Here is a 25,154-nt window from a genome sequence, read left to right as displayed (position 1 = left end):
TTCTGTCTGTCCCTGAGTAAAAATTCTGTGGCCCTAATAACGTTTCTGTGGCCCTAAGTAACAATTCTCTGGCACTGAGTAACAATTCTGTCTGTCCCTGAGTATGAATTCTGTGGCCCTAACTAGCGTTTCTTTGTCCCTAAATAACGATTCTGTGGCCCTCATTAACAAGTCTGTGTCCCTGAGTAATGGTTCTCTGTCCCTAAGTAACTTCTCTCTGTCCCCAATTCTCGTTTCTGTGGCCCTAACTCTGTCCCTGTCCCTAGTACAGAGCGGTCTGCCTCTGTTCAATGACTGCAGGCAAATGAAGATTTCCAAAATGGCCGCTATATATACCTCGACCATTACACAGTGCTGGCTGGCTGGCTGCTGATTGGCTGATGCGATCACATGTCGTTGAGGAATGCATTATGGGGCAGCGCGCCTTGTCTGCGCGCCTTCCCCGACATCCCCGCTCCGTCGCCGCACATGTCAGCCGCCATTTTCGGAAAAATTTCGATTCGCGCGTCCGAATTAGGCTGTTTTTCGGATTCGGCACGAATCGAAATTTTTCCGATATTCGACTCGAATTCCACTTCGGATACTTCGATTCGCTCATCTCTAAACATGACATAATGATGATACATCTAAACTGATAATAACTAAGTTTTTCTTTTTTTATCAAAGATTACAATTAGGTGTTTTATCTGTGACCAGAATTACAAACTATTACTATTAAGCTAATTAACTTTGTTCCTTTGATTTTCTTTTTCAGTGAAGTTAGCCATGCAGAAATTAGGTTTACTTGCTCACTTCAATTTTGTAAATCAGCTGACTTGGGAATGAACATTTGATGGTGCATCTTTCCATAGCTCACAAGGTATTCTTCTATTTAAACTAATAATTTTTTCATGGTATCAACTGTCCAGAAAAGCATATGAAAATGAAATGTGGGGCTCACACATAAATGATTATGTGAAGAATTAATAGGAATTCCAATGAGATATCATCTCTTCATTTTCTACCTATATTAGAAAATTCTAGTTTTAAAAAATTCAGTGGCAACATAAAACACCTTCAATTTCCTTCTGTACTAGTTTTTAAAGCAATATGAAAACAGTAGAGGATTTTAATATAACCAACAGTCTGAAATACCAAAAACAATACATGTACTGTATATGGCTGAATGCACGTACACTATATTACACATACCCTTATTGCAAAAAGTATTGGGACACCCCTCTATATCATTGGATTCGGGTGTTCCAATCACCTCCATGGCCACAGGTGTATAAAATCAAGCACCCAGGCATGCAGACTGCTTCTACAAACAATTGTGAAAAAATTGGTGCCAATTCAAGCGTGGTACCATTATAGGTTGCCACCTGTGCAATAAGTCCATCCGTGAAATTTACTTGCTACTAAATATTCTATGGTCAGCTGTTAGTGGTATTATAACAAAATGGAAGTAACTGGGAACAACAACAACTCGTAAAAAGGCCACGTAAAATGACAGAGTGGGGTCAGCGCATGCTGAAGCGCACAGTGCGCAGAAGTTGCCAACTGTCTGCAGAGTCAATAAACCTCCAAACTTCATGTGGCCTTCAGATTAGCACAACAACAGTGTGTAGAGAGCTTCACGGAATGGGTTTTCATGCCTGAGCAGCTGCATCCAAGCCTTACATCACTAAGTGCAAAGGATCAAATGCAGTGGTGTAAAGTATCAAATCTGACTCTAGAGCAGGGCAGACGTGTTCTCTGAAGTAACAAATCATGCTTCTCTGTCTGGCAACCCGATGGACATGTCTGGGTTTGACTGTTACCAGGAAAATGTTAATTGCCTGACTGCATTGTGTCAAGTGTAAAGTTTGGTGGATTATGGTATGGGGTTCATTTTCAGGGGTTGGGCTTGGCTCCTTAGTTCAAGTGAAGGGAACTCTTAAGGTGTCAGGATACCAAGTCATTTTGGACATTTTCATTCTTCCATCTTTTTGGGAACAGTTTGAGGATAGCCCCTGCCTGTTCCAACTGCACACCAGTACACAAAGTGTGATGGATTTGGTAAAATGCTTATTCGGTTTCCTGTTGAATATATACATTTTATACATACTTATTTTTCTACTTTTCTACTTTTTCATATTTCTAAATATATGTTGTGTATATATATTTTGTCTGCTGGGCTTTGCAGTCCTCTTTAACTTGTTTGTTCAGCGATGTTCTCAACCCCTCCCGTCGAGCTGTGAGGATCTTGCAAGTACGGCCTTGAATATGTGAGGGAGTGAAGAGATAACGGGCAACAAGCTTCAAGTTCTTGCCTTCTTTCTATATTTCAGCCAACCAAAATGTGCTTTTTAGACTATGATCATATTTGCATAATAATGACGTATACTCTATTGTTCTCTATGTATAAAAAATTAAGCACCGCCCTGCAATAAACAGAGATGAAGACGTGGTCATAGTGGACAGTTGTCAGTGTGATCATTTTCCGGCGTGCACGTGCAATTCATTTCTCAAAATTAGGAATAGCAGCAGACATCCTACCCTGAACCCGATTGTGGTTCTCAAAAAACCTTTTTAGCTGGCGCCCAACGTGGGGCCCCAGGTTCTGACCGACGGGAGACCACGCGAGTGACTGAGCGGCTGGCGGGGACAGACCAAAAGGGGCCTGCGCAACCCCTGAGAATACGGTAGGTACTTTTACTCTTACACTGTACGATTTGTTTCTGTCCGGTCTGGCCGCCGGTCTTGTCAGCTTCCGGAGGCCATCTAGAGGCAGGTAATTTTTATTCCTCGCCTGGGGCTGTTTAACGAACCTGCCACTGGATCTCTGCTGACTGTGTATTATTTGTTCAGTGTCTGTTGTAACTGAGGGGCTGTGGCTCAGCAGACAGAAAGAATAGTTGCAATTGGGTGTCCTGCCAGGTGAGCTGTCTGCCCCTGAGAAGACGAAACCTTGCAACAAGCATCTACGGATGGTGACTCGGGGTTGACAGTGTGGGAGACCCCTGAGGGTTAGCTCAGCTGCTGAGGCTTCATGGCACTGAGGGGCGAGAGGGGTAATGTCTTGTTCTGAGTGTATTTGTGGATTACTGTTTGAGTGTATGTTCTGAGATTAAACCCACAGGGGAGATAAAACAGAAAGCAGAGGAGGAGGGATATTAACCTATTAGTTGCCCGCACTGCCCCTGAAGCCGTTAGCTGCGACAGAACAGAGCGAGAAGAGCTTGGTACGAGTTGGGTGACCCAGAGAGAGGAGGGGAAGATGGGTCAGAAGACAGCCAAGCCAGAAAAAGGATTACTAGCACGTGATATTGTGAAGAGGAGAGAAGGTAGTGAAGCAGTTAAAAAGTTATCTAAAGTAGCGAAAGTTTGTGAGCTGACGGTCGACATTGCCCGACTTCAGCCGGAGGAGTAGCGTATACTATTGAAGGAACAGAGAGGAGTTTTATGTGATAAAGGTTTGCTGAATGTGGCAGAAGCTTGGTATAGAACTGCAAAAGCGTTACATAAAGAAGGCTGGATAGAAGAAATCCAGAAAGATGGCGATTGTACATTGTATGTGTATCACAAGGTTGAAAATGGAAGTGTGCCAGAACCACTGCCCTACGACAGAATTTGGGACAAAAGAGGGGAGGGACAGCCCTGCCCTTCGTCTAATGCCCACTTCATTCCCACCACCCAGCCCAAGCACAACCCACTATAACAACTTCCAATAGCAGCCATTTTGCTGCACCTGTATTGTCACTTCCTGCCCAGCCCAGTACACTTCCTGGTAGCAGCCAGCTTGCTGCACCTGTATTGTCACTTCCTGTCCAGCCCAGTGCACTTCCGCCTGGCAGCCATCTTGGTACACCCAGAAGGCCCAACCAATGCGTATACCCAGTTCTTCCTGCTCTAAACCAGGATGGCTCATATCACATTCCCGTATTCCCTACAGTAGAAGCCGGACATATGAATGACAATGCATTTGAGTCGGATGATCGACATCTGCAAGCAACAAGGGCGCTGATAGATTTGACTCCCAAACCCATGCACAGTGGAGTACAACCTAAACAGGAACAGTACACAGGACAGCCCCGACATCCAAGATTACGGGAAGGGGCACCGGTAATGTATGTCGCTTTTACCCCATCACAAGCAGCGGCCTTAGTGACGTGTCTGCCTGACCCAGAGAAACAGCCAATGCCCTTTTACAGCAGGGTAGTGCAGATACAAGAAATTTACTCAGCCGCCTGGAGAGACTTGATCAGCCTATGCCAAAGTAAAGCAGGACACATTTTCTGGCTGGTCAAGCAGACGGCCTTCAGTGATGCTTGCCTGACAAGTACCACTTCTTATTCTTCAGGTGTGGAGTTCTGTGCCCAACTCCACAACTGGGCAAAGGAGAAATTGGCGGATCAGACTACCACGATCCAAGACATCACCCAAGATAAAGAGGAGTCTGTGGAGAAGTATCATGCCAGGCTCATACAGGCCTGCGATGATCTGGGCTTCTCTCAATATGAAAAGGCACACACACACATGCTCTCAACTGCTTTTGTCTCAGGGCTCAAAGAGAATATCAGAAAAGGCCTGATGGTGGCCCGCCCTGAGTACCGCTCTATGAAGATGTTCAATTTACTGTTGGTGGCCAGAGGCATAGAAAACCAAAAAGGGAAAAAAACAGCGCTCCTCATGGTGGTCAATGACGAAGATCCCACCTACACTCATCCACCACCACTGCCCAATATTAGGGAAAGGATCACCTGTTACAACTGTGGAAAACGGGGACACTTTAGAAGAGAATGCAGAGCCCCAAGACATCCCAGACAAGACAGGGACCCCCGGGAAGGGCAGCGCGAACATCAGCCACCATGCCCAAACTCTCGCTAGGAAATGGGCAAACCCGTGTCATCCCTTATGGCAGTGTCCTCAAACGGGACTGGGGGACCCCTTGCAAAGGTCACGTTACCCATACAAGGAAAACCTACCACTTTTCTCGTTGACACAGGTGCAGCCAGGAGCGTGCTGAGGGCTGAGGACCTGCCTGCTGATTCTTTCCTTCTTTCCTTTCCACTATTGACGTTTCCTGCGTGGGTGTGGGTGTGGATGGGGTGCCCCGCTCCAGCCCACTTACAGAGCCACTCCAAGTGGGGACATTTCCTGATTTGCTTGCCAGATTTGTGGTGTCCTCTACATGTCCCTTAAATCTGCTAGGAGCTGATGTGCTGTCCAGACTGCAGGCCTCAATCATTTTCATGCCTGAAGGGTGAGTGAAACTACACACTCCCCTATCCTTGGAGGACTCCTCTGCCTTGTGCTCCTTACCCCTCATGATGACATTTCATGAAGCAATAACCCCAGGTGCAATACCACAGGAAGTACTTGATAGAATCCCTACATGTTTATGGTCCACAGGACCCGAAGATATTGGTCACTTGAAGGTGCCACCGGTTTCAGTCAAGCTCAAAGAGGGCGCATCATTGCCCCGAAAGCCTCAATACCCACTTAAACTGGCGCAGTCAGCAGCTATAGCAAAACATGTAGTTGCTCTAGTCCAGAATGGAGCTTTGGTACCCTGCACCTCACCATGTAACACACCCCTATTTCCTGTCAAGAAGAAAATGCCGAAGGGGGAACCAGACAGGTACAGAATGGTACAGGATCTGCAAGCAGTTAATGAAGCCACGGTGTTGGATACCCCAATTGTGCCAAATCCACATACCTTATTATCAGGTGTACCTACAGAGGCTGAGTACTTCACAGTGGTGGACCTGGCCAATGCCTTCTTCAGTGTGCCCCTTGCTCAAGATAGCCAGTATCTTTTCGCCTTTACCCATGAGGGCCGGCAGTACACCTGGACAGTTGTGCCACAAGGAGCCCAAAATTCACCCAGCCAATTTGCTCAGGCAATGGCAGGGATCTTAAGCACTTGGCAGGCAGAGAATCCTACTGTGACCCTGCTCCAATATGTCGATGACCTCTTGCTGTGTGCCAACACCCTGCCCTTAGCAGCAGAAGCATCTGAAAAGCTGCTCCGGTACTTGGACGAACAAGGCTGTAAGGCCTCCAAAGACAAACTACAATGGTGTTCCAAGAAAGTAATCTTTATGGGCCACTGTATTTTTAAAGGCACAAGACATATTACACCGGACCGTGTAGCTGCAATCCAGGACATTCCCCAACCAAAAGCAGCTAAACAACTGCATGCCTTTCTTGGACTCATATCCTACTGCAGGGCATGGATCCCTGATGCATCAATCCTCATGCAACCACTCTATGATGCTCTCAAGTCTGTGCCATTTACCTTGTCAATTGAGGCCCTGGACAACTTTATTCTGCTGAAGCAAGCAATATCCACCGCTCCTGCCTTGGGCCTTCCAGATTATGAGAAACCCTTCAAACTGTTTGTGTCAGAAAAGCAAGGCCATGCCACGGGAGTCCTGGCTCAAGTACATGGAGGGCAGACCAGACCCATTGGGTACTATTCTTGCCACATGAACCCCGTAGCTAGGGGTGGCCCCTCCTGTCTAAGAGCTGTCTTCGCTGCTCAAGCACTGTTGGACAAATCTTCAGACCTCGCTTTAGCACACCCCCTGCTTCTTCTGGCACTGCATGAGATTGCTGCCATCCTGAATCAGATACAACCCCGACACCTGTCTACGGCCAGACACCTACGGTTGCAAATCTCCCTTCTCATTCCTGACAATGTGACCCTCCAAAGGTGTCTCACCCTCAACCCGGCCACCCTTCTGCCATTTTTCGAGGGGGGAGAAGAAGGAGAAGGTGAAGAAGGAGACCCCTGCACTACTCCACATGACTGCCTTGAAATAATGCACATGGAAACCACACATCTCCCTACAGTGAGTGAAATTCCTCTAGAAAACCATGATTACACACTTTTTGTGGATGGCTCCAGATATGCAGATGAAGGAGGCAAGTACCACACAGGTTATGCTGTGACCTCTGCATTTGAAATTCTACAAGCAGGAGCATTACCACCAACTGTATCTGCCCAGGAAGCAGAGCTTCAAGCCCACTCTACAGCATGTAAGATGGCAGAAGGTAAAAGAGCCAATATTTTCACAGACTCAAGGTATGCCTTTGGAGTAGCTCATGACTTCGGTATCATCTGGAAAGCCAGAGGGTTTCTGACAGCGGCTGGAACACCGGTGAAACACAGCCCAGCCATCAAGGATTTAATGGATGCACTGCTCCTGCCTGACCAAGTGGCTGTTTTGAAGGTTAAAGCACATGGCAAACTGAAATCTCAAGAGGCCAGAGGGAACCACTTGGTGGATATAGCTGCCAAAGAAGCAGTGAAAAACCAACAAAAAATGGCCGAGGTGGCCGAGGAGGAGAGTGAGACCTCAGCACAGATGCCTTTGGCGGTGCATGTGTCATCCGACAAGCAATACCTAGTCTCTATGCAAATGGCTGCTTACACAGAAGAAAGGTTGGAATGGATCGATAAAGGAGCAGATTACGATGGAGAACTGTATTCGATGAAAGGTAAAACTTGTTTACCAAAATATATGTACCCAGCAGTCATCCAATGGGCGCATGGGCATGCACATCTCTCTAAGAACTTAATGAATTCACTGATCAGCAAGTATTACTAGGCTCCAGGGATAACTACCTTAACCAAAAATGACTGCGCCTCGTGTGTAGTATGTGAAAAATGCAACCCGGGGAGGACAGAAAAGACACCGCAGAAGCATCTGGCAAAACCCCTCTATCCATTCCAGAGGGTACAGATTGATCATATACAGATGCCAAAAAGTGGCCGATACGAATATGCCCTAGTGGTGGTGGACATGTTCTCTGGTTGGCCAGAAGCCTATGCTATTACAAACATGACAGTCAAGACCACAGCTAAGAAACTACTGAGTGAGGTAGTTTGTAGATTTGCGGTCCCAGAGGTGATAGAGAGTGATCAGGGTCCAGCCTTTACAGCAACCCCTACAAAAGAGATTTGGACAGCATTGGGGGTTCAGTTGGCCCTACACACCCCATACCACCCTCAAAGCAGTGGGAAAGTAGAAAGGATGAATAGGACTTTAAAAAACAGGATACTAAAGATGGCCCAAGATACTAACATGAGTTGGCCAGATAGTTTGCCCATTGCCCTGTTCAGTGTCAGACACACACCCCGGGGGAAACATGCCCTGTCCCCTTATGAAATTTTGTTTGGTTCAGCCCCCAGACTTGGCTGTTACTTTCCACAGCAGTTGCAGTTACAATCTGATGTGTTAACTAGCTATGTCACACGTCTGTCTAGAGAATTAACCAATATCCATTCTCAAGTGTTTTCCTCCATTCCAGATCCAGAGACAGACTCGGGAACTCACAGTCTTCAGCCAGGAAACTGGGTGTTGGTGAAGAAATTCACGAGGAAAAATTCACTTGATCCCCGATTCGAAGGACCATTCCAAGTCCTGTTGACCACAGCCACTTCTGTAAAGCTGGAGGGGAAGAACACCTGGATACACGCCTCCCATTGCAAGAAAGCCCTATCTCCTGAGGACAAGACCCTGCCTGCACCATGATGATTGTGTTGTATATCCTTTTCCTAATGAGTTTGATAGAAGCTTAGCTGGTGGCTATCACCAAAGCAGGTGCTCAATAGGTGGCCATCACTACGATGAATGGCATCACCACATTTTGGTACAATTCATCCAACACATATGTGGCTGCATTTACCTTTGATTTTTGTAGTATGATACCCATATATTGCAACAGCCATATGGGGATCCGCCAGATTCAGATATACGTGTGTATAATGGATGATTCTTGAGGACAGAACTGTGCCCATTGGGGATCAGTGGTATGGAGTACTGGAGCAGGTGGGGGGTATCAACCACAGAGTGCTTTGAAGAGGAAAGATAAGGTGGGGAAGCCTCTCATTAAACGCATGCCTATCTGGAAGTTAGAGTGCAGTGATTACGGAGAAAGGCTCGTCCTGAATATTGAGAATCCCAGCCCCTGTGATGCAGGACTTTACTGGTTAGGCAGGTACCCACCGTATGGTACACCTCTAGCAAAAGTTTACCTAAAAGACATGTATAACTCATCAAAACCAACAACAAATTCCCTTAAACCTTCCATCCCTGCTATAAAAGACGTGATAGCAATAGCAAACCCTACCTTTGAAGAGACAATGGCGGCTGAAACCGGGTTCTCAGACACTAACCTGTGGCTTGAGTGGATGAGATGCAGTGCCAACCAACATAACAGAAGTAGTTGCTATGTCTGTGGTAGTGCCAGGCCACATTTAGGGACAGTCCCTCTCCAGATCCTACAAGACAGTGAGGAATGTTTCCTCAACCTGTTCACTAATACATCCACCAATCACTCTACGTGCGAAATGTGGAAAAAGGAGTATCCTATAGTTACCAAAATCTCGAAGCCTGGAGACGGCATCACTATATATCCCAGGAACTACACCTGTTATTCTAATTACCAGGGTAAGGGAAGGTTCCTGGGTAATTTCACCGAAGGATACTGCTCTACCTACAGTAGTGTCTAAGGGAAGTTATTACAAAACCAAACCCAGTCCCTTGGTGACATATACTGGATCTGCAGCGACCTAAAAATCAGGACCAGGTTAGAATGAACCTGGACCGGTGAATGTGCCCTTGCAAAGGTCATTATGCCTCTCCATATTCTAACAGAAGATATTTCTGACATACACACTGACCCAGCACCTAGTCACAGGAGGAAGCGGACAGCTCCCTCCGGAAGTTTTGACCCTCATGTGTACATAGATGCCATAGGGGTCCCAAGGGGGGTCCCTGACGAATTCAAAGCCAGGCACCAGGTAAAAGCTGGTTTTAAGTCTTTAATCCCCATAATAACTGTGAACAAGAATGTGGATTGGATTAACTACATATACATATACCAACAGAGGTTTGTGAATTACACCAGGGATGCCCTCCAGGGAATTGCTGACCAATTAGCCCCCACCTCCTATATGGCATTCCAGAACCGGTGGCTTTGAACATGGTGTTAGCTGAGAAAGGAGGTGTCTGTAAAATGATAAAAAGAACAGGAACCTGTTGCACCTACATTCCTGACAATACTGGCCCAAATGGTAAGGTTACTCTGGCTATAAAGAAATTAGAAGATCTGTCAGTGGAGCTGAAGAAGAACTCAGGTATCACAGACCTCTGGGATCAATATTTTAGTTGGATGAGTGGATGGCAAAAAGTGCTCGCCCAAATCGGTGTAACAGTATTAATAATTCTAGTTCTTTTAGCTCTGATTGTATGCTGTATTCTACCATTTGTAAAGAAGTTAATAAGCAAGGCTGTAGACAACAGCACACCTACATTTCTCCATCAAGAAGAGGAGGACCCCCTTACGATGGAAGAGGATAAACCCTTCACCCCTCTACGGTCCCTCCCCACCAACAGCAATTTTGTAGGGATAGCATCTGACTTCCTTATGTACAAAGTCAGTGGCAATGGGGGTGGTGAAATAGTCATCACCTGTCTAACGTACAGCATAAAAGAGTTCCAAGGTAATTAAGGACAGATGAGCTAGGCTTTAAAGGGACAGAGCAAAATAGTAATTTTATGGGGGGACTGTCATGGATTTGGTAAAATGCCTATTCGGTTTCCTGTTGAATATATACATTTTATAAATATTTATTTTTCTACTTTTCTACTTTTTCATATTTCTAAATATATGTTGTGTATATATATTTTGTCTGCTGGGCTTTGCAGTCCTCCTTAACTTGTTTGTTCAGCAATGTTCTCAACCCCTCCCGTTGAGCTGTGAGGATCTTGCAATTACGGCCTTGAATATGTGAGGGAGTGAAGAGATAACGGGCAACAAGCTTCAGGCTTCAAGTTCTTGCCTTCTTTCTATATTTCAGCCAACCAAAATGTGCTTTTTAGACTATGATCATATTTACATAATAATGACGTCTACTCTATTGTTCTCTATGTATAAAAGGTTAAGCACCGCCCTGCAATAAACAGAGATGAGGACGTGGTTATAGTGGACAGTTGTCAGTGTGATCATTTTCCGGCATGCACGTGCAATTCATTTCTCAAAATTAGAAATAGCAGCAGACATCCTACCCTGAACCCGATTATGGTTTTTAAAAAAACTTTTGAAAAGCAAGGCATAAGGCATAAATAAAGACATTGATGAGCAAGCTTGGGGTGGACAAATTTGACTGGCCTGACTAGCCTCCTGACCTCAACCCGATAGAACACCTTTGGAATGAATTAGAGCAGAGACTGCAAGCCAGGCCTTTTCATCCCACATCAGTGCCTGACCTCACAAATGCTCTTCTGGAAGAATGGTCAAACATTCCCATAGACACACTCCTAAACCTTGTGGACAGCCTTCCCAGAAGAGTTAAAGCTGTTATAGCTGCAAAGGGTGGGCCAATTCAATATTGAACCCTACGGACTAAGACTGGGATGCAATTGAAGTTCATGTGTGTAAAGGCAGGCATCCCAGATGTTTTGGCAACATAATGTAGATGAAAGGAAATGGGAACTGCAAAGAAACATTACACACTTTAACCACTTGCCTACTGGACACTTATACCCCCTTCCTGCTCAGGCCAATTTTCAGATTTCAGCTCTGTCGCACTTTGAGTAACAGTTGTGCGGTCATGCAACACTGTACCCATATGATATTTTTATCATTGTTTTCACACAAATAGAGCTTTTTGTTTGGTGATATTTAATCACTGCTGTTTTATTTTTTGCACTATAAACAAAAAAAGAGCAACATTTGTGAAAAAAATGATGAGGCTTCACTGATAGGCAGCACTGATGGGCACTGATAGGCAGCACTGATGGGCACTGATGAGACAGCATGGATAGGCAGCACTGATGGGCACTGATAGGTGGCATTGATAGGCAGCACTGATGATGCTGCACTGATAGGTGGCACTGATGGGCAGCACTGATGGATGGCACTGCTGGGCAGCACTGATGGGTGGCACTGATAGGCATAGGTGGGTGGCACTGCTAGGCAGCACTGATGGTTGGCACTGCTGGGCACAGGTGGGTGGCACTGCTAGGCAGCAAAGATGGATGGCACTGCTAGGCACAGGTGGGTGGCACTGCAGGGCACAGGTAGGTGGCGTAGGTGACACAAGTGGGTGGCACTGCTGGGCACTGATCATCAGTGCTGATCACTTCTCTGACAATTGCCGGTTATCGGCAGTACTTTCAGCGTGAGGAAAGTGCAGACGATAACCGGCAACTGTATTTACCCGGTGATCTGCTGTGTCATTGGACACAGCTGATCACATGGTAAAAGGCCGCAGTGATTGGCCGTTTACCGTATCACGTGATCAGATGTGGCTATAGGACACAGTGATCACCGGCAGCGCCAGGTGTGTGCCACTGGCGGCGCTCAGGGGGCATGTTCTGGAATGACATCCATGGACGTCATCCCAGAACCAGACAACCGCGCTGTAGCCATTCTTCGGCTATAGCGCAGTAGGGAACTGGTTAATGCAAAATTTCAACTAAAAATAACAAGATAATAAGGGAATAGCCCAATAAAGATAAAATAACAAAACCATCTTTTGCTGCAAAATTCACCACTCAATGCAGATATCTCCCCTGCAGTAATTTTTTCTGCCGTTAGATATCCTCAGTTTGATGAACAGTATCTTTCAACATACTTCCTCTGGACTCGCCCCAGTCTATGACTGGACAGTGAAAGGAGAAGCAGCACGGCTATAACTAATTTCCTAGAGCGCTGCTTGTCAGCACATGAACTGACTGGCTTGTGCTGATTCCTCTTATACCCCAGCCCTGCTGTTCAGAGACTGCAAGAGGCTGCTATGAGGCTGAAAGCAGGTACTTACACTGCTTTCTTAAAAAAAAAACTTTGGAAATTCGGAACTTGAGCAACTTTGGAACTTGAGCAAGAAGGACATCTTGGGATGGAGAAGAGATAAAGCAAAAAAAAAAGATTGTGTCTAAACTGTGCTGAAAATTGAGAGTGGCCTAAAGGAACATACTGCATTCACTGAACACTTTCTGTAGTCCTTGTACTCACGAATAACTCCATAAATACTGTGCCCCCTTTCTGTCAGTGGGGGACAATAATAGGGCTCAGTGGAGTGGGGAGAAACAATAGTGATATTGGTATCAGTAGAACACTTAATGTGAACAGAAGTCTATGTCCCATGCTTCTGCTCTCTTTCTCTCCATTTCTCTCCGTTTCATTGGTACCTTACTCCTGAAACACTACAAGTTATCAGTCCAATATTACCTTCCATTTGTTGGAAATAATCTACAGGGACACTATATCAAATTTATTGGGAATGCCCAAAAATACACCCTTTTTGGGAAAATACTGGATCCCTTATGGAATCTTTTTTTGGCTTCCCCATTCCTTTGGATCCAGTCCATTTCGTATTAGGGCTTCCCTTACCAAATATAGCTAAATCGACTTGTCAAATTGATTAATCATTTGTTGCCAGCTGCTAGATGTCTGACACCGTTGAAATGGAGACAACAATTACCACATTCTTGAATTGATGTTTATAAACGTATCAATAATGTTTACAATATGGAGCACTTGACCTGAAGTTCCTGGCGCTTCTTGGAACCGCATCCATACCACTGATGCTATGCTCCTGGTGCCCTGTTTGTCAGGGGTTTTGTAGAGATGTCCGGTAGGGTGGGTCTGATTCCCCGCAGATTCTTTTTTTTTCTCCCCCTCTTCCTCCCTCCTTTTTCCTTCTTCTTTTATGTGTTTTCTTTCTTTTTACATATACAAGGTGGTTATACAATGTATGATGCAGCAAGCTTCTCATTTTCATTCTATATATGTGCATTTATACGATGACAGTCATGCTTTGATATTTTTGTCTACACGTATTTTCTCTTGGTTTTAGAATTTATACTGATAATGATATGTGGTTGATATGTTATGCTTAATTCTCTTGTTGTTATGCTACTGGTATTTGTTCTTGGATCACTGCTATATGACATGTACTGTCATTGTGCTTGTACTACTCTACTCAATCTTTGGATGTTTAATTTCATCGCACCCTGCCACTTTATGTGTTTTTTCTCTCTCTTTATTAAAGAGAAAATGTAAAAAACAGTTGGGAAGTATGTATTCCATATTTAACCCATGATTTCTAATCACATTTTCACTGAAATTATATCAAGAGAGTCACTGCAAAGGAATTTTATGATGAATACTGACAAATACTATAAGTAGGGATCCCACTGAAATCTGATCATTGACTTAAGAATCCAAAGTTTATCTAAAGATCATGGGACTAAACATCACAACAAGGCACTGTGAGGTGGAATTCCCTGTAGCCTGTGATTGTCAATTGTGGATAACATACACTGCTCAAAAAAATTAAAGTAACACTTTGAAAACACATCACATCTCAATGGGGAAAAATATCCTGCTGGATATCTATGCTGATATAGATTGGGTAACATGTTAGGAATGTAAGGATGCCCCATTGTTTGATGGAAATGAAAATGATCAACCTACAGAGGACTGAATTCAAAGACACCCCGAAAATCAAAGTGAAAAAATGATGGAGCAGACTAGTCAGTTTTGCTGAAATTTCACTGCAGCAACTCAAAATGGTACTCAGCAGTTTGTATAGCCCCCACGTGCTTGTATTCATGCCTGACAATGTCAGGGCATGCTCCTAATAAGACGTTGGGCGGCGTGCTGGGGTGCAATCTGGAGTCGTCGGATGGACCAAAACCTAATATCCCAGAGGTGTTCTATTGGATTTAGGTCAGGTGAGCGTGGAGGCCATTCAAAGTATCAATTACTTCATCCTCCAGGAACTGTCTGCACACTCTCACTACATGAGGCTGGGCATTGTCATGTATCAGGAGGAACCCAGGACCCACTGCACCAATGGGTCCAAGGATTTCATCCTGATACCTAATTGCAGTCAGGGTGCCATTGTCTAGCCTGTAGAGGTCTGTGTGTCCCTCCATGAATATGCCTCCGCAGTCCATCACTGATCCACCACCAAAATGGTCATACTGAATGATATTACAGGCAGCATAATGCTTTCCATGGCTTCTCCAGACCCTTTCATGTCTGTCACATGTGAACGGTGAACCTGCTCTCATCTGTGAAAAGCACAGGGCACCAGTGGCGGACCTATCAATTCTGGTGATCAATGGCAAATGCCAATCGAGCTCTATGGCAAGCAGTAAACAGAGGGCCCACAAGAGGATATCGGGCCCTCTGGCCACCCTCATGAAATCTGTTTATGATTGTTTGGTCAGAGACATTCACACCAATGGTCTGCTGGAGCTCATTTTGTAGAGCCCTGGCAGTGCCCATCCTGTTCCTCCTTGCACAAAGGAGTAGATACCGGTCCTGCTGATGGGTTAAGGACCTTCTACAACCCTGTCCAGCTCTCCTAGAGTAACTACCTGTCTCCTGGAATCTCATCCATGTTCCTGAGACTGTGCTGGGAGACACAGCAAGCCTTCTGGCAATGGCACGCATTGATGTGCCATCCTGAAGGAGTTGGACTGGCTGTGCAATCTCTGTAATGTCCAGGTATCACCTCATGATACCAGTAGTGACATTGACCCTAGCCAAATGCAAAACTATGAAAAACAGTCAGAAAGGATGAGTAGGGAAAAAATGTCAGTGGCCTCCACCTGTAAAACCATTCCTGTTTTGGAGGTCGTCTCATTGTTGCCCATCTAGTGCACCTGTTATAAATTTCATTAACACCAAAGCAGTGAAGCTGATTAACAACCCCCTCTGCTACTTAACTGACCAGATCAATATCCCAGGAGTTTAATTGACTTGATGCTGTACTCTGATTAAAAAGTGTTCCTTTATTTTTTTTGAGCAGTGTATATCCAGAAGGGAAGTACTTTGATCCTTTATTATGTGTTGTACAATCTCCTACATCCTGTGTAACTCGGTATAATGGAAATCGCGATGGATTCTACACACTCTTTGACCCCTTTAACTATATCGCTGCGAATATGCACCCAGCAAAGGGAATTTCAGCATTTGTTCTGTTACATCTTTAACAGATCAGATTTGCAGAGGTTGAGTCATCTGTAAATGGGACAATCAGGGATATTCTACTTCAGCAGCAAAGTGCCTCTGAAATCTATTTTAAAATACCGGTTACAATGCAGTGTTCCAAAACCTCCGTTTTTAAAACGCCACTCGCTATTAAGTAATCATTTCTTTATTGCGCAGTATAAATGTAATCTTGTTATAAGATACAACACAAAAATTGCATCATCTGTGTCACACATGAAAACAAATTAGCAGTTGCACGAAGTTGGCACTCTGTCTACTTATAAATCAGTTCATTTCCTTTTACAACTTTGGCATACTCATTTGCTGAATAGTACGGCGTTCTTGGAAGGTTCGCCTGCTCGAAATCCACATGGAACAATCCAAAACGGACACTGTAGCCAGAATTCCACTCAAAGTTGTCAAGAAGGGACCAAGCAAAGTAACCTTTCACATTCACCCCATCCTGTTTGATGGCTGCCAACAAAAAGAGACACAATGAGTTATATATACTGTAATTAGTGTGCAATATCTTATGTTAGTGGTGGATTGCACATTAAAGCTAATTTGACAGAAGATAGATTATCAAAACCAGCACATTCAGTAGCTTCAAATAAGTTTCAAGAATTCGAGGTATGCATATTTTATACATAGTTACATGGGTCCATCTTGGATCCATGTAACTATGCATATTCCATACCTTACCATTGCCCCTGGAAGCTGCAAATCACTGAAGTAGACACCACTACATCAATGATCTCTACTAGCTTCTGGGTCCTGTGCTAAGCAGCTGCCCTGCTGCATTTTGAACATAGGAAGTTGGTTGCTTGGTATGGGTGCCATTTAGAGAATGCTTTCAAATTACTTTCCTTGAATGAAATATTCAGAAAACTCTAAAAAAAAGATTGCATTAAGCCAGCTAAAGAAGGGAACTGCTTAGGATGGAACAGTGTCTAGTAAATATAGCACTATCTGAAAAATACAAAAAAATTATTTGAATTTGCATTCTTATTTAGTTACGGAGGTAGCCTTTTAAATTTCATTTAGAGATTTAGGAGACCCTATTACAATTGTATTATGTATTCTCATTCTATTCTAATTCTCTGTATTCTCATTCTATATACAGGAAATCTTGTTTCAATTAAACATATCATAAGGGAAATACAGTTTGCTATTGCTAATATCTCTTTGAAAATGCAAGTTGCATGGCTGGTATAATACTTTCTCAAATGCCCTTAGAGTCCCTGACACAGGAAGAGTATGCAGTTTTGGAAAGTTGGAGACTTGCATTTGCAGAAGAAGTATTCCACAATATTTCACACATTACAGGTTCCCTTTATAGCAGCCCAAACATTACTCTTTGGTTTTTTTTTTTGTTTGTTCAACCAGCAAGTTGAATGAAAAAAAATGATGCGATTTCCCCATCAACACATTCAAGGTGGATGGGGGAATCACTCCTGCTGAGCTATTGTATTCTGATGGCAGAGAGACGGAATATAGGGCGAAACCAACACAAGCACAAGGAGAAGTCCAGAGGATGGGGGAAGCCCTGGAGAAGTCCTGGAGATAGGCATGGGAGGAGGAGACCAGGGAACTAGAGAGTAGGAGGTCTTGTGAGGAATGGAGAGTAGATTTTGGGTGGTATTTGGATATCAAATCGGTGATGTAGTTTGGGGCAGTGTTATGAATAGCTTTGTACATCAATGTTAGCATTTTGAATTTTATCCGTTGGGCAATTGGAAGCCAGTGGAGGGATTAGCAGAGGGGGGTGGCGGATACGGAGCGGTTAATAAGGTGGATGAGTCTGGCCACAGAATTCAGGATAGACTGAAGTGGGGATAGCCTGTGGTGAGGTAAGCCGGTGAGGAGGGAGTTACAGTAGTCAAGTCGTGATATAATAAGGGAGTGAATGAGTTGCTTAGTAGTTTCCTGGGTTAGGAACGGACGTATTTTGGAGATGTTGCGGAAGTGGAGTCTACATGAGTTTGTCAGCGATTGGACCTGGGGCTGGAAAGACAGATTGGAGTCTAGGATGACACCTAGTACTCTGGCTTGAGGGGTGGGACTGATGGTGGTGTTGTTGGTCATGATGGAGAAGTCGGGGGGGGGGCCCGGGCTGGGTTCAAAGCTAGGAGCTCGGTTTTGGAAAGGTTTAATTTGAGGAAGTAGAGTGACATCCAATCTGAGATGTCGTTCAGTAGGCTAGTGATTCGGGCAGAGACTGAAGGGGTGAGGCGAGGGGTAGAGAGATAGATTTGCGTGTCATCGGCATAGATATGGTAGTTGAAGCTGTGAGAGTGTATCAGTTGGCCAAGGGAGGAGGTGTAGACGGAGAAGAGAAGGGCCCCGAGGACAGAACCTTGAGGGACCCCAAGAGAGAGGGGGAGTGAGGGGGAGGTGGCAGCGTTATAGGTAACACTGAAGGAGCACTGCGATAAATAGGAAGAGAGCCAGGAGAGAGCGGAGTCTCTGAGGCCAAGAGAGTATAGTTTTTTGAGGAGGAGGGGGTGGTCAACCATGTCGAAATCCGCGGAGAGGTCGAGGAGTAGGAGCACTGAATAGTGGCCATTAGCTTTGGCAGTTGGCAGGTCGTTGGTGAGTTTGAGTAGGGCAGTTTCAGTGGAGTGTAGGGGACAGAAGCCAGACTGTAGGGGATCAAGGAGGTTGTTGTCGGTGAGGTGGGAACTCAGGCAATTATAGACTAAGCTCTGAAGGAGTTTGGATGTAAATTGCAGCAGGGAGATGGGTCTAAGGTTGTTCAGGTCGGTGGGATCCAGGGAGGGTTTTTTAAGTATGGGAGTGATGTGCGCGTGCTTCAGAGGGGAGGGTTATGCGCCAGTAAAGAGGGAGAGATTAAAGATGTAAGTGAGGGAGCGTAGGATGGAGGAGGAGGGTGAGCGTAGGAGTTGTGTGGGGACAAGGTCAAGGGGGCAGGTGGTGAGGCGGGCTTCAGAGAAGACCTTAGTGACCTCTTCAGTGGTAGCAAGGTCGAAGGATTGGAGTGTTGAGGGGGTTTTAGTGTAAGGAATGTTAGGTGGGGTGGAGGTCTGGACAGTGGCGGGGTCGAAGGGCAGGAGTGTTGAGAGGGTTTTCGTGTGAGGGATGCTAGTTGGGTTGGAAGTCTGAGCAGTGGCGATGTCCCTATGAATTGCGTCGATCTTGTTTTTGAAGTGGTTAGCAATCTCGTGGGCAGCAAGTGTGGTACTGGGTGGAGGTGGGGGCGAAGAGAGTAGAGAGTTAAAAATACAGAAGAGCCGGCGAGGACTGGAGGAGAGGGTATTGATGAGGGTTACAAAGTAGGCTTGCTTGGCAGCGTGGAGGGAGGAAGTGTAGGCGAGGAAGGCAGATTTATATCGGGTGAACGCTTGTTGGGATCTGGTTTTGCGCAATAGTCGCTCCAGCGCATGACTGCGTCGTTTGAGATTTTTGGTATGGCCATTCTGCCAGGGTTGAAGTGGTCGGGGTCTAATGCTTTGTGTCATTAGGGGTGCTAAGAGAGAGGGCAGAGAGAGGAAAGGATTTGTTTGTGAGGTTGTGGGGGGTGCAGAGATGAGAGAAAACGAGGTCCAGGGTGTTCCCGTCGGAGTGGGTGGTGGACTGCATACACTGTGCGAGTGCAAAAGAAGAGGTTAAGTGGAGGAGTTGGGATGTAGCCGGGTTATTGATGTTGATAGGGATGTTGAAGTCTCCAAGGATGATGGTGGGTACCTCGGAGAAGAGAAAGAAGGGTAGCCAGGTGGAGAAGTCGTCGAGGAAGCGGGACACGTGTCCAGGAGGCCAATAGTTTACTGCAATCCTCAGAGGGATTGGAGAGAAAAGTCGGATGCAGTGGGCCTCAAAGGAGGAGAAGGATAGAGAGGGGGGTTTGGGAGGACTTGGAAGTGCTCAGCGGTGACAGGAGCATACCAACCCCACCACCTTTTCGACCGCTGGGTCTGGGTGAGTGGGTCCAGATGAGACCTCCATAGGAAAGTGCCACAGGGGAGGTAGAGTCAGTGGCTTGGATCCAGGTTTCAATGATCGCTAGGAGGTTGAGGGAGCGGGAGACAGAGAGGTCGTGGATGGCGGTGAGTTTGTTGTAAACCGATCGGGCGTTCAGGAGTGCACACGAAAAAAGGGGGGGGGTTTGGAGAGCAGAGAGACAGGCATTAGATTGAGGGGGTTGCGGCAGTTTGTGGAAGTAGGAGGTTGCCTTGTGGGTGAGCGAGGTGGTGGAGGACCAAGGTTCGGGGAGATGTCCCCCGTGGTTAGGAGAAGAAGAAGGGTGAGAAAGGTGGCATGGGAGCGGGATGTACAAGAGCGCGTAAGTCTACCAGTGGTGGCGATCGGGTCAGTGGGAGAGTGGAGTAATAAATATATCAGGACTGGTGAACTTTTAGCAGAAATGCAGACTGAGTAAAATAAACTTGTGCAATATACGCAGCATTTATTCAGTTGTATATAGTTTTTCTTTTTAACCCTTTCGCTGCCACTGGAATATGTCATATATCAGCCGCAGTGGTGGGGTCTGCTGCTAGAACATCCGGAATGCATGTCAATGTCACAAGTCAACTGTCAGCCTTCTCATAGAAGGGATCCAGCAGCTGGATCGCTTCCATGGATTTTTCAATTAGGCACCCCCCACTGCACCCCTCTTGTTATGTTTCCCAGGCTTTACTATCCCACCTGCTTGGCAGGTATAGTAGGGGAGACCAGGCAACATCTATTTGTTGATAACCCCTATTTAGTAAGAACTCGGAAGCAACAAGGATATCATCACTTCCGGTTTCTGCTTTCACTGCCTAATAGACCATTAGGGAATAATTTACTAAAACTGGAGAGTGTAAAATCTGGTGCAGCTGTTAATGGTAGCCGATCAGCTTCTAACTTCAACTTGTTCAATTAAGCTTTGACAACAAAAAATGAAAGCTGATTGGTTTCTATGCAGAGCTGCACCAGCTTTTTCACTCTTCATTTTTAGTAAATCAACCCCTTAATATCTGCTCTGAACTCCACTGAAGCTACTGGAGCACAGATTACACTCCATTAGCTTCTTCCCTGGCAACAATGGCCAGGGGAAGTGACAGCAGAAACCAGAGGGGACTAAATCTTCATTGCTTTTGAGTTATTACTAGCTAAGGAGATCAGCAAAAGGAAGTTTTCTAGTGTCCCTCCTATATACCCGACTCTCATTGTTTCATGGGCATGTGCAATTTTAGCTCTTGGCATGTTGTGTATTTGCTCAGCAAAAACTCATCTTTTATATTTCACATAAAAAAGGCAATATGCAGTGTTTGTGTGCAATAAAATTACCTTTAGTGTATTTTTTACTGAATACTATATTTGATCAACTGCTGCGCCAATATAATGTGACAAAAAATTAGAACTACCACTATTTTATTCTTCAGGGTCTGCTTTCAGAAAATATATAATACTTGGGTATTTTAACTAATTTTCAGACCTAACATTATCATTTTAACATGTGTGCAAAAAAATGCAAAAATAGCTCTGGTAGTGAAAGGGGTAAATTGTCCATTATATGAGGACCTGATGTACTGTAGCAGTCATCACACTTCATACAAAGCCAATAACATACTTTTTCTAGTAATGTTTTAATGAAAGTTTGGTTTATAGAATGAAAACATCACCAACATCACGCTTAGGCTTAGACAGCTTCTGATAAGATGGTGGATAGTAAGATAAAAATTGCAGCCTACCATTCCTTAGTGGTGGCTGCATTAGTTTTCTTTATTCAGGCTTTTTTCCTTTATACTCTTCTAGTAATCCTGCAAATATGAAGGGAGTCATGGTTGTTAACTAAGCCAGACTCCAAACATGTCTGCCTTCACAATATCTGTTAAATGGGATGTGGGTAATAAGAGTTTACAGAGGAAAGATAACATTGTTTTATTTTCCACTTAGGCTCACAGAACGTGACAAGGACAAGATAATCTTGTGTTTTCTGTACTTGCTGAAATTGCTCTTTGCATAGTTACATAGTTAGCCTGGCTGAAAAAAGACAAAAGTCCATCCAGTTCAACCATAAAAAAAAAAGTTATAATCCTATACCCACAGTTGATCCAGAAGAAGGCAAAATAACCAGCAAAGCATGATCAAATGTGCTCCTGCTGGGAAAAAATTCCTTCCTGATTCCCCGAGAGGCAATTGGATATTCCCTGGATCAACTTTACCTATAAATGTTAGTATCCAGTTATATTCTGTGTATCTAGGAAAGAATCCAGGCCTTTTTTAAAGCAATCCACTGAGCTGGCCAGAACCAGCTCTTGAGGGAGTCCATTCCACATTTTCATAGCTCTTACTGTGAAGAAACCTTTCTGTATTTGGAGATTACATTTCTTTCCTCCAGATGTAAAGAGTGCCCCCTTGTCCTCTGTGATGACCTCAGGGTGAATAACTCTACACCGAGTTCACTATATGAACCACTGATGTATTTATGCACGTTGATCATATTTCTCCTTAAAGTTACAGAGGGCTTTACCTCAGGCAAGACGGATTGAAATATCTTTAATGAATCCCTATATCAAGTGACCCAACCTATTCTCCTCATCAGGAGAAATTTGCTGCAGGGTTGTTTTGATAATATTGTTACTTTATTTTATTTTTTTTCTCTTTTAGACTAATGTTTATCATACTGTCCAGATTTATTTGTTTCTCTTTTGTTATGTTTAAGAGTATTGTACATTCTTCCTATGCGGGGGTTTATGTCTGCCCCTTGGATGGGGCGGTTTTGTGTTGACATGCCCAGCACGGAAAGGGTCCCCCAGTCCGTTTATGCGGCGTGGGACCATTCTTTGTGGCCCTGTGGAGCGATGGGCAGTTTTCTTTCTGCCCGTCCATGGTCCAATACTGGTCCGTGCTGTTCCGTGTCGGTGGTGGTCTCCAACATGGCGCCCATCCAATCTCCGAAAACGCATTATTCCAGGGCCGGATGTAACGTCAATGCGTATGACACAATTGCGCCTGTGCCGTTGTGTTGAACACCGGGAACCACATGATAGGAGCCATCTTTCCCTCCGGCGGATGTCAGCCGCACATGGGAGGAGAAACAAACACATCCTATTCATGCTGGAACCTATAAAAAGCCTCTAGTGCAACTACAGTTCTGTTCAAAATAATAGCACTGTGTTGAAAAAAGAGAATAAAGCTCAAAATCCTTCTAATAGCTTTTATTTCCATACAAACAAATGTATTGGGAACACTACACATTCTATTCCAAATCAAAACATGAAGAAAAATATATCAAATTTGTGTTGTTCCTCTAAAAAAATTTAAGAAAAGTGAATATTAGACAGTTCAAAAAAATAGCAGTGTTTGTATTCTTCTTTACAAACTCAAACATTCACTATATAAACTGAAAAATGTTTGAAGATTTTGCTTTCCTTTGAATCACTTAATTAATATTTAGTTGTATAAGCACTGTTTCTGAGAACTGCTGTACATCTGTGTTGCATGGAGTCAACCAACTTCTGGTACCTGTGAACAGGTATTCCAGCCCAGGATGATTGGACTACATTCCACAGTTCTTCTCTATTTCTTGGTTTTGCCTCAGAAACTGCATTTGTGATGTCACCCCACAAGTTTTCTATTGGATTAAGATCCGGGGATTGGGCTGGCCACTCTTGTTGGTCTGGAACCAAGATGTTGCACGTTTACTGGTGTGTTTGGGGTCGTTGTCTTGTTGGAACACCCATTTCAAGGGCATTTCCTCTTCAGCATAAGGCAGCATGACCTCTTCAAGTATTCTGATGTATTCAAACTGATCCATGATCCCTGGTATGCGATAAATAGGCCCAACACCGTAGTATGAGAAACATCCCCATATCATGATGCTTGCGCAACCATGCTTCACTGTCTTCACAGTGTACTGTGGCTTGAATTCAGTGTTTGGGGGTCGTCTGACAAACTGTCTCCGGCCACTAGACCCAAAAAGAACAATCTTACTTTCATCAGTCCACAAAATGTTGCACCAATTCTCTTTAGGCCAGTCAATGTGCTCTTTGGCAAATTGTAACCTCTTCAGCACGTCTTTTTTTCAACAGTGGGACTTTGCGGGGGCTTCTTGCAGATAGCTTGGCTTCACATAGGCGTCTTCTAATTGTAACAGTACTCACAGGTAACTTTAGACCTTCTTTGATCTTCCTGGAGCTGATTGTTGGCTGAGTCCTTGCCATTTTGGCTATTCTTCTATCCATTCGAATGGTAGTTTTTCACTTTCTTCCACATCTTTCAGGTTTTGGTTGCCATTTTAAAGCATTTTAGCTGCGCAGCCTTTCATTTTCTGCACTTTTTTATATGTTTTCCCCTCTCCAATCAACTTTTTAAACAAGGTACGCTGTTCTTCTGAACAATGTCTGGAACCACCCATTTTCCCTCAGAATTTCAGAGAGAAATGCACTGTAACCAGCATGTACAACATTTGCTGCCTTCCTTCCTTAAATAAGGGCAATAATTGCCACCTGTTTTTCAAAGAATGAATGACCTCACTAATAGAACTCCACACTGCTATTATTTTGAACATGCCCCTTTCAATTAGTGATTTAATGACACAGAATCAGCAGCATGCATGGCATGACTGTTGGGTCTGTTGGATTTCTATTACTATACTACACCTGCTAGTAAATTATTTGCCATGTAGAAATATCATTTCTACCAAAAACAGTGATTGATCAGGTTAGTGATGTCTGACTGCTATTATTTTGAAAACAACTGTATTTGATGCAGTTTCCAATATGGAGTTCGGTCCCGGGAGGAATTACAATGTACAATGTCCGGTCCTGACCCCTTGGTGAGTCTGAACAACAGGAGTTTGTTTTGGAATGTCCAGTCTAAACAGCACTTTATTCCTATGCAGTTCAGGGCAAGCTCTAAGAATGTAAGTGATCATTTCGAGTGTCTATATTGAAAAAACGTATTAATGTAGTTTAGATACTCAATTTATGATTTTTCTCAGTTGCTGCTGAGAGTGTATCTTTAATTGTTGGGGGATATTGAAATTAGTCAAGTATCCGTTCGTAATTTATACATCTATTTATAAGATATACATTATGAGGACTTATGAATCCTCTGTCCCCATCAATATCGGACAAAGTAGCTTAATATAACCAAAAGAACCCTCCAAGATACGCTCCATGCCTTGTTATAGTTTCAAGACATCAACATATATGATATTA

General features: G+C 44.4%; 1 protein-coding gene and 1 pseudogene across 1 annotated transcript in view; one reads left to right on the top strand and one right to left on the bottom strand.

Moving 5' to 3' along the window:
• Positions 1-8,872: 8,872 nt before the first annotated feature.
• On the top strand, positions 8,873-9,958 carry LOC149462126 (uncharacterized; annotated as a pseudogene).
• Positions 9,959-16,137: 6,179 nt separating this feature from the next.
• The window catches only part of LOC149462125 (cytosolic beta-glucosidase-like), a 117,486-nt gene continuing 108,469 nt past the window's right edge, over positions 16,138-25,154 (bottom strand). The window contains exon 6 of the mRNA XM_089677486.1: positions 16,138-16,461. Coding sequence (XP_089533612.1) covers positions 16,262-16,461 — 200 coding nt within the window. The 3' untranslated portion in view covers positions 16,138-16,261. The remainder of the gene's footprint in view (positions 16,462-25,154) is intronic.

The sequence above is a fragment of the Staurois parvus genome, unplaced genomic scaffold (assembly GCF_062004578.1).
Source record: "Staurois parvus isolate SC_StPar_1 unplaced genomic scaffold, SC_StPar_1.0 ptg000186l, whole genome shotgun sequence".
NCBI classification, from domain to species: domain Eukaryota; kingdom Metazoa; phylum Chordata; class Amphibia; order Anura; family Ranidae; genus Staurois; species Staurois parvus.
The sequence above is the reverse complement of the archived record's forward strand: the minus strand, read 5'-3'. Positions and strand labels throughout refer to the sequence as shown.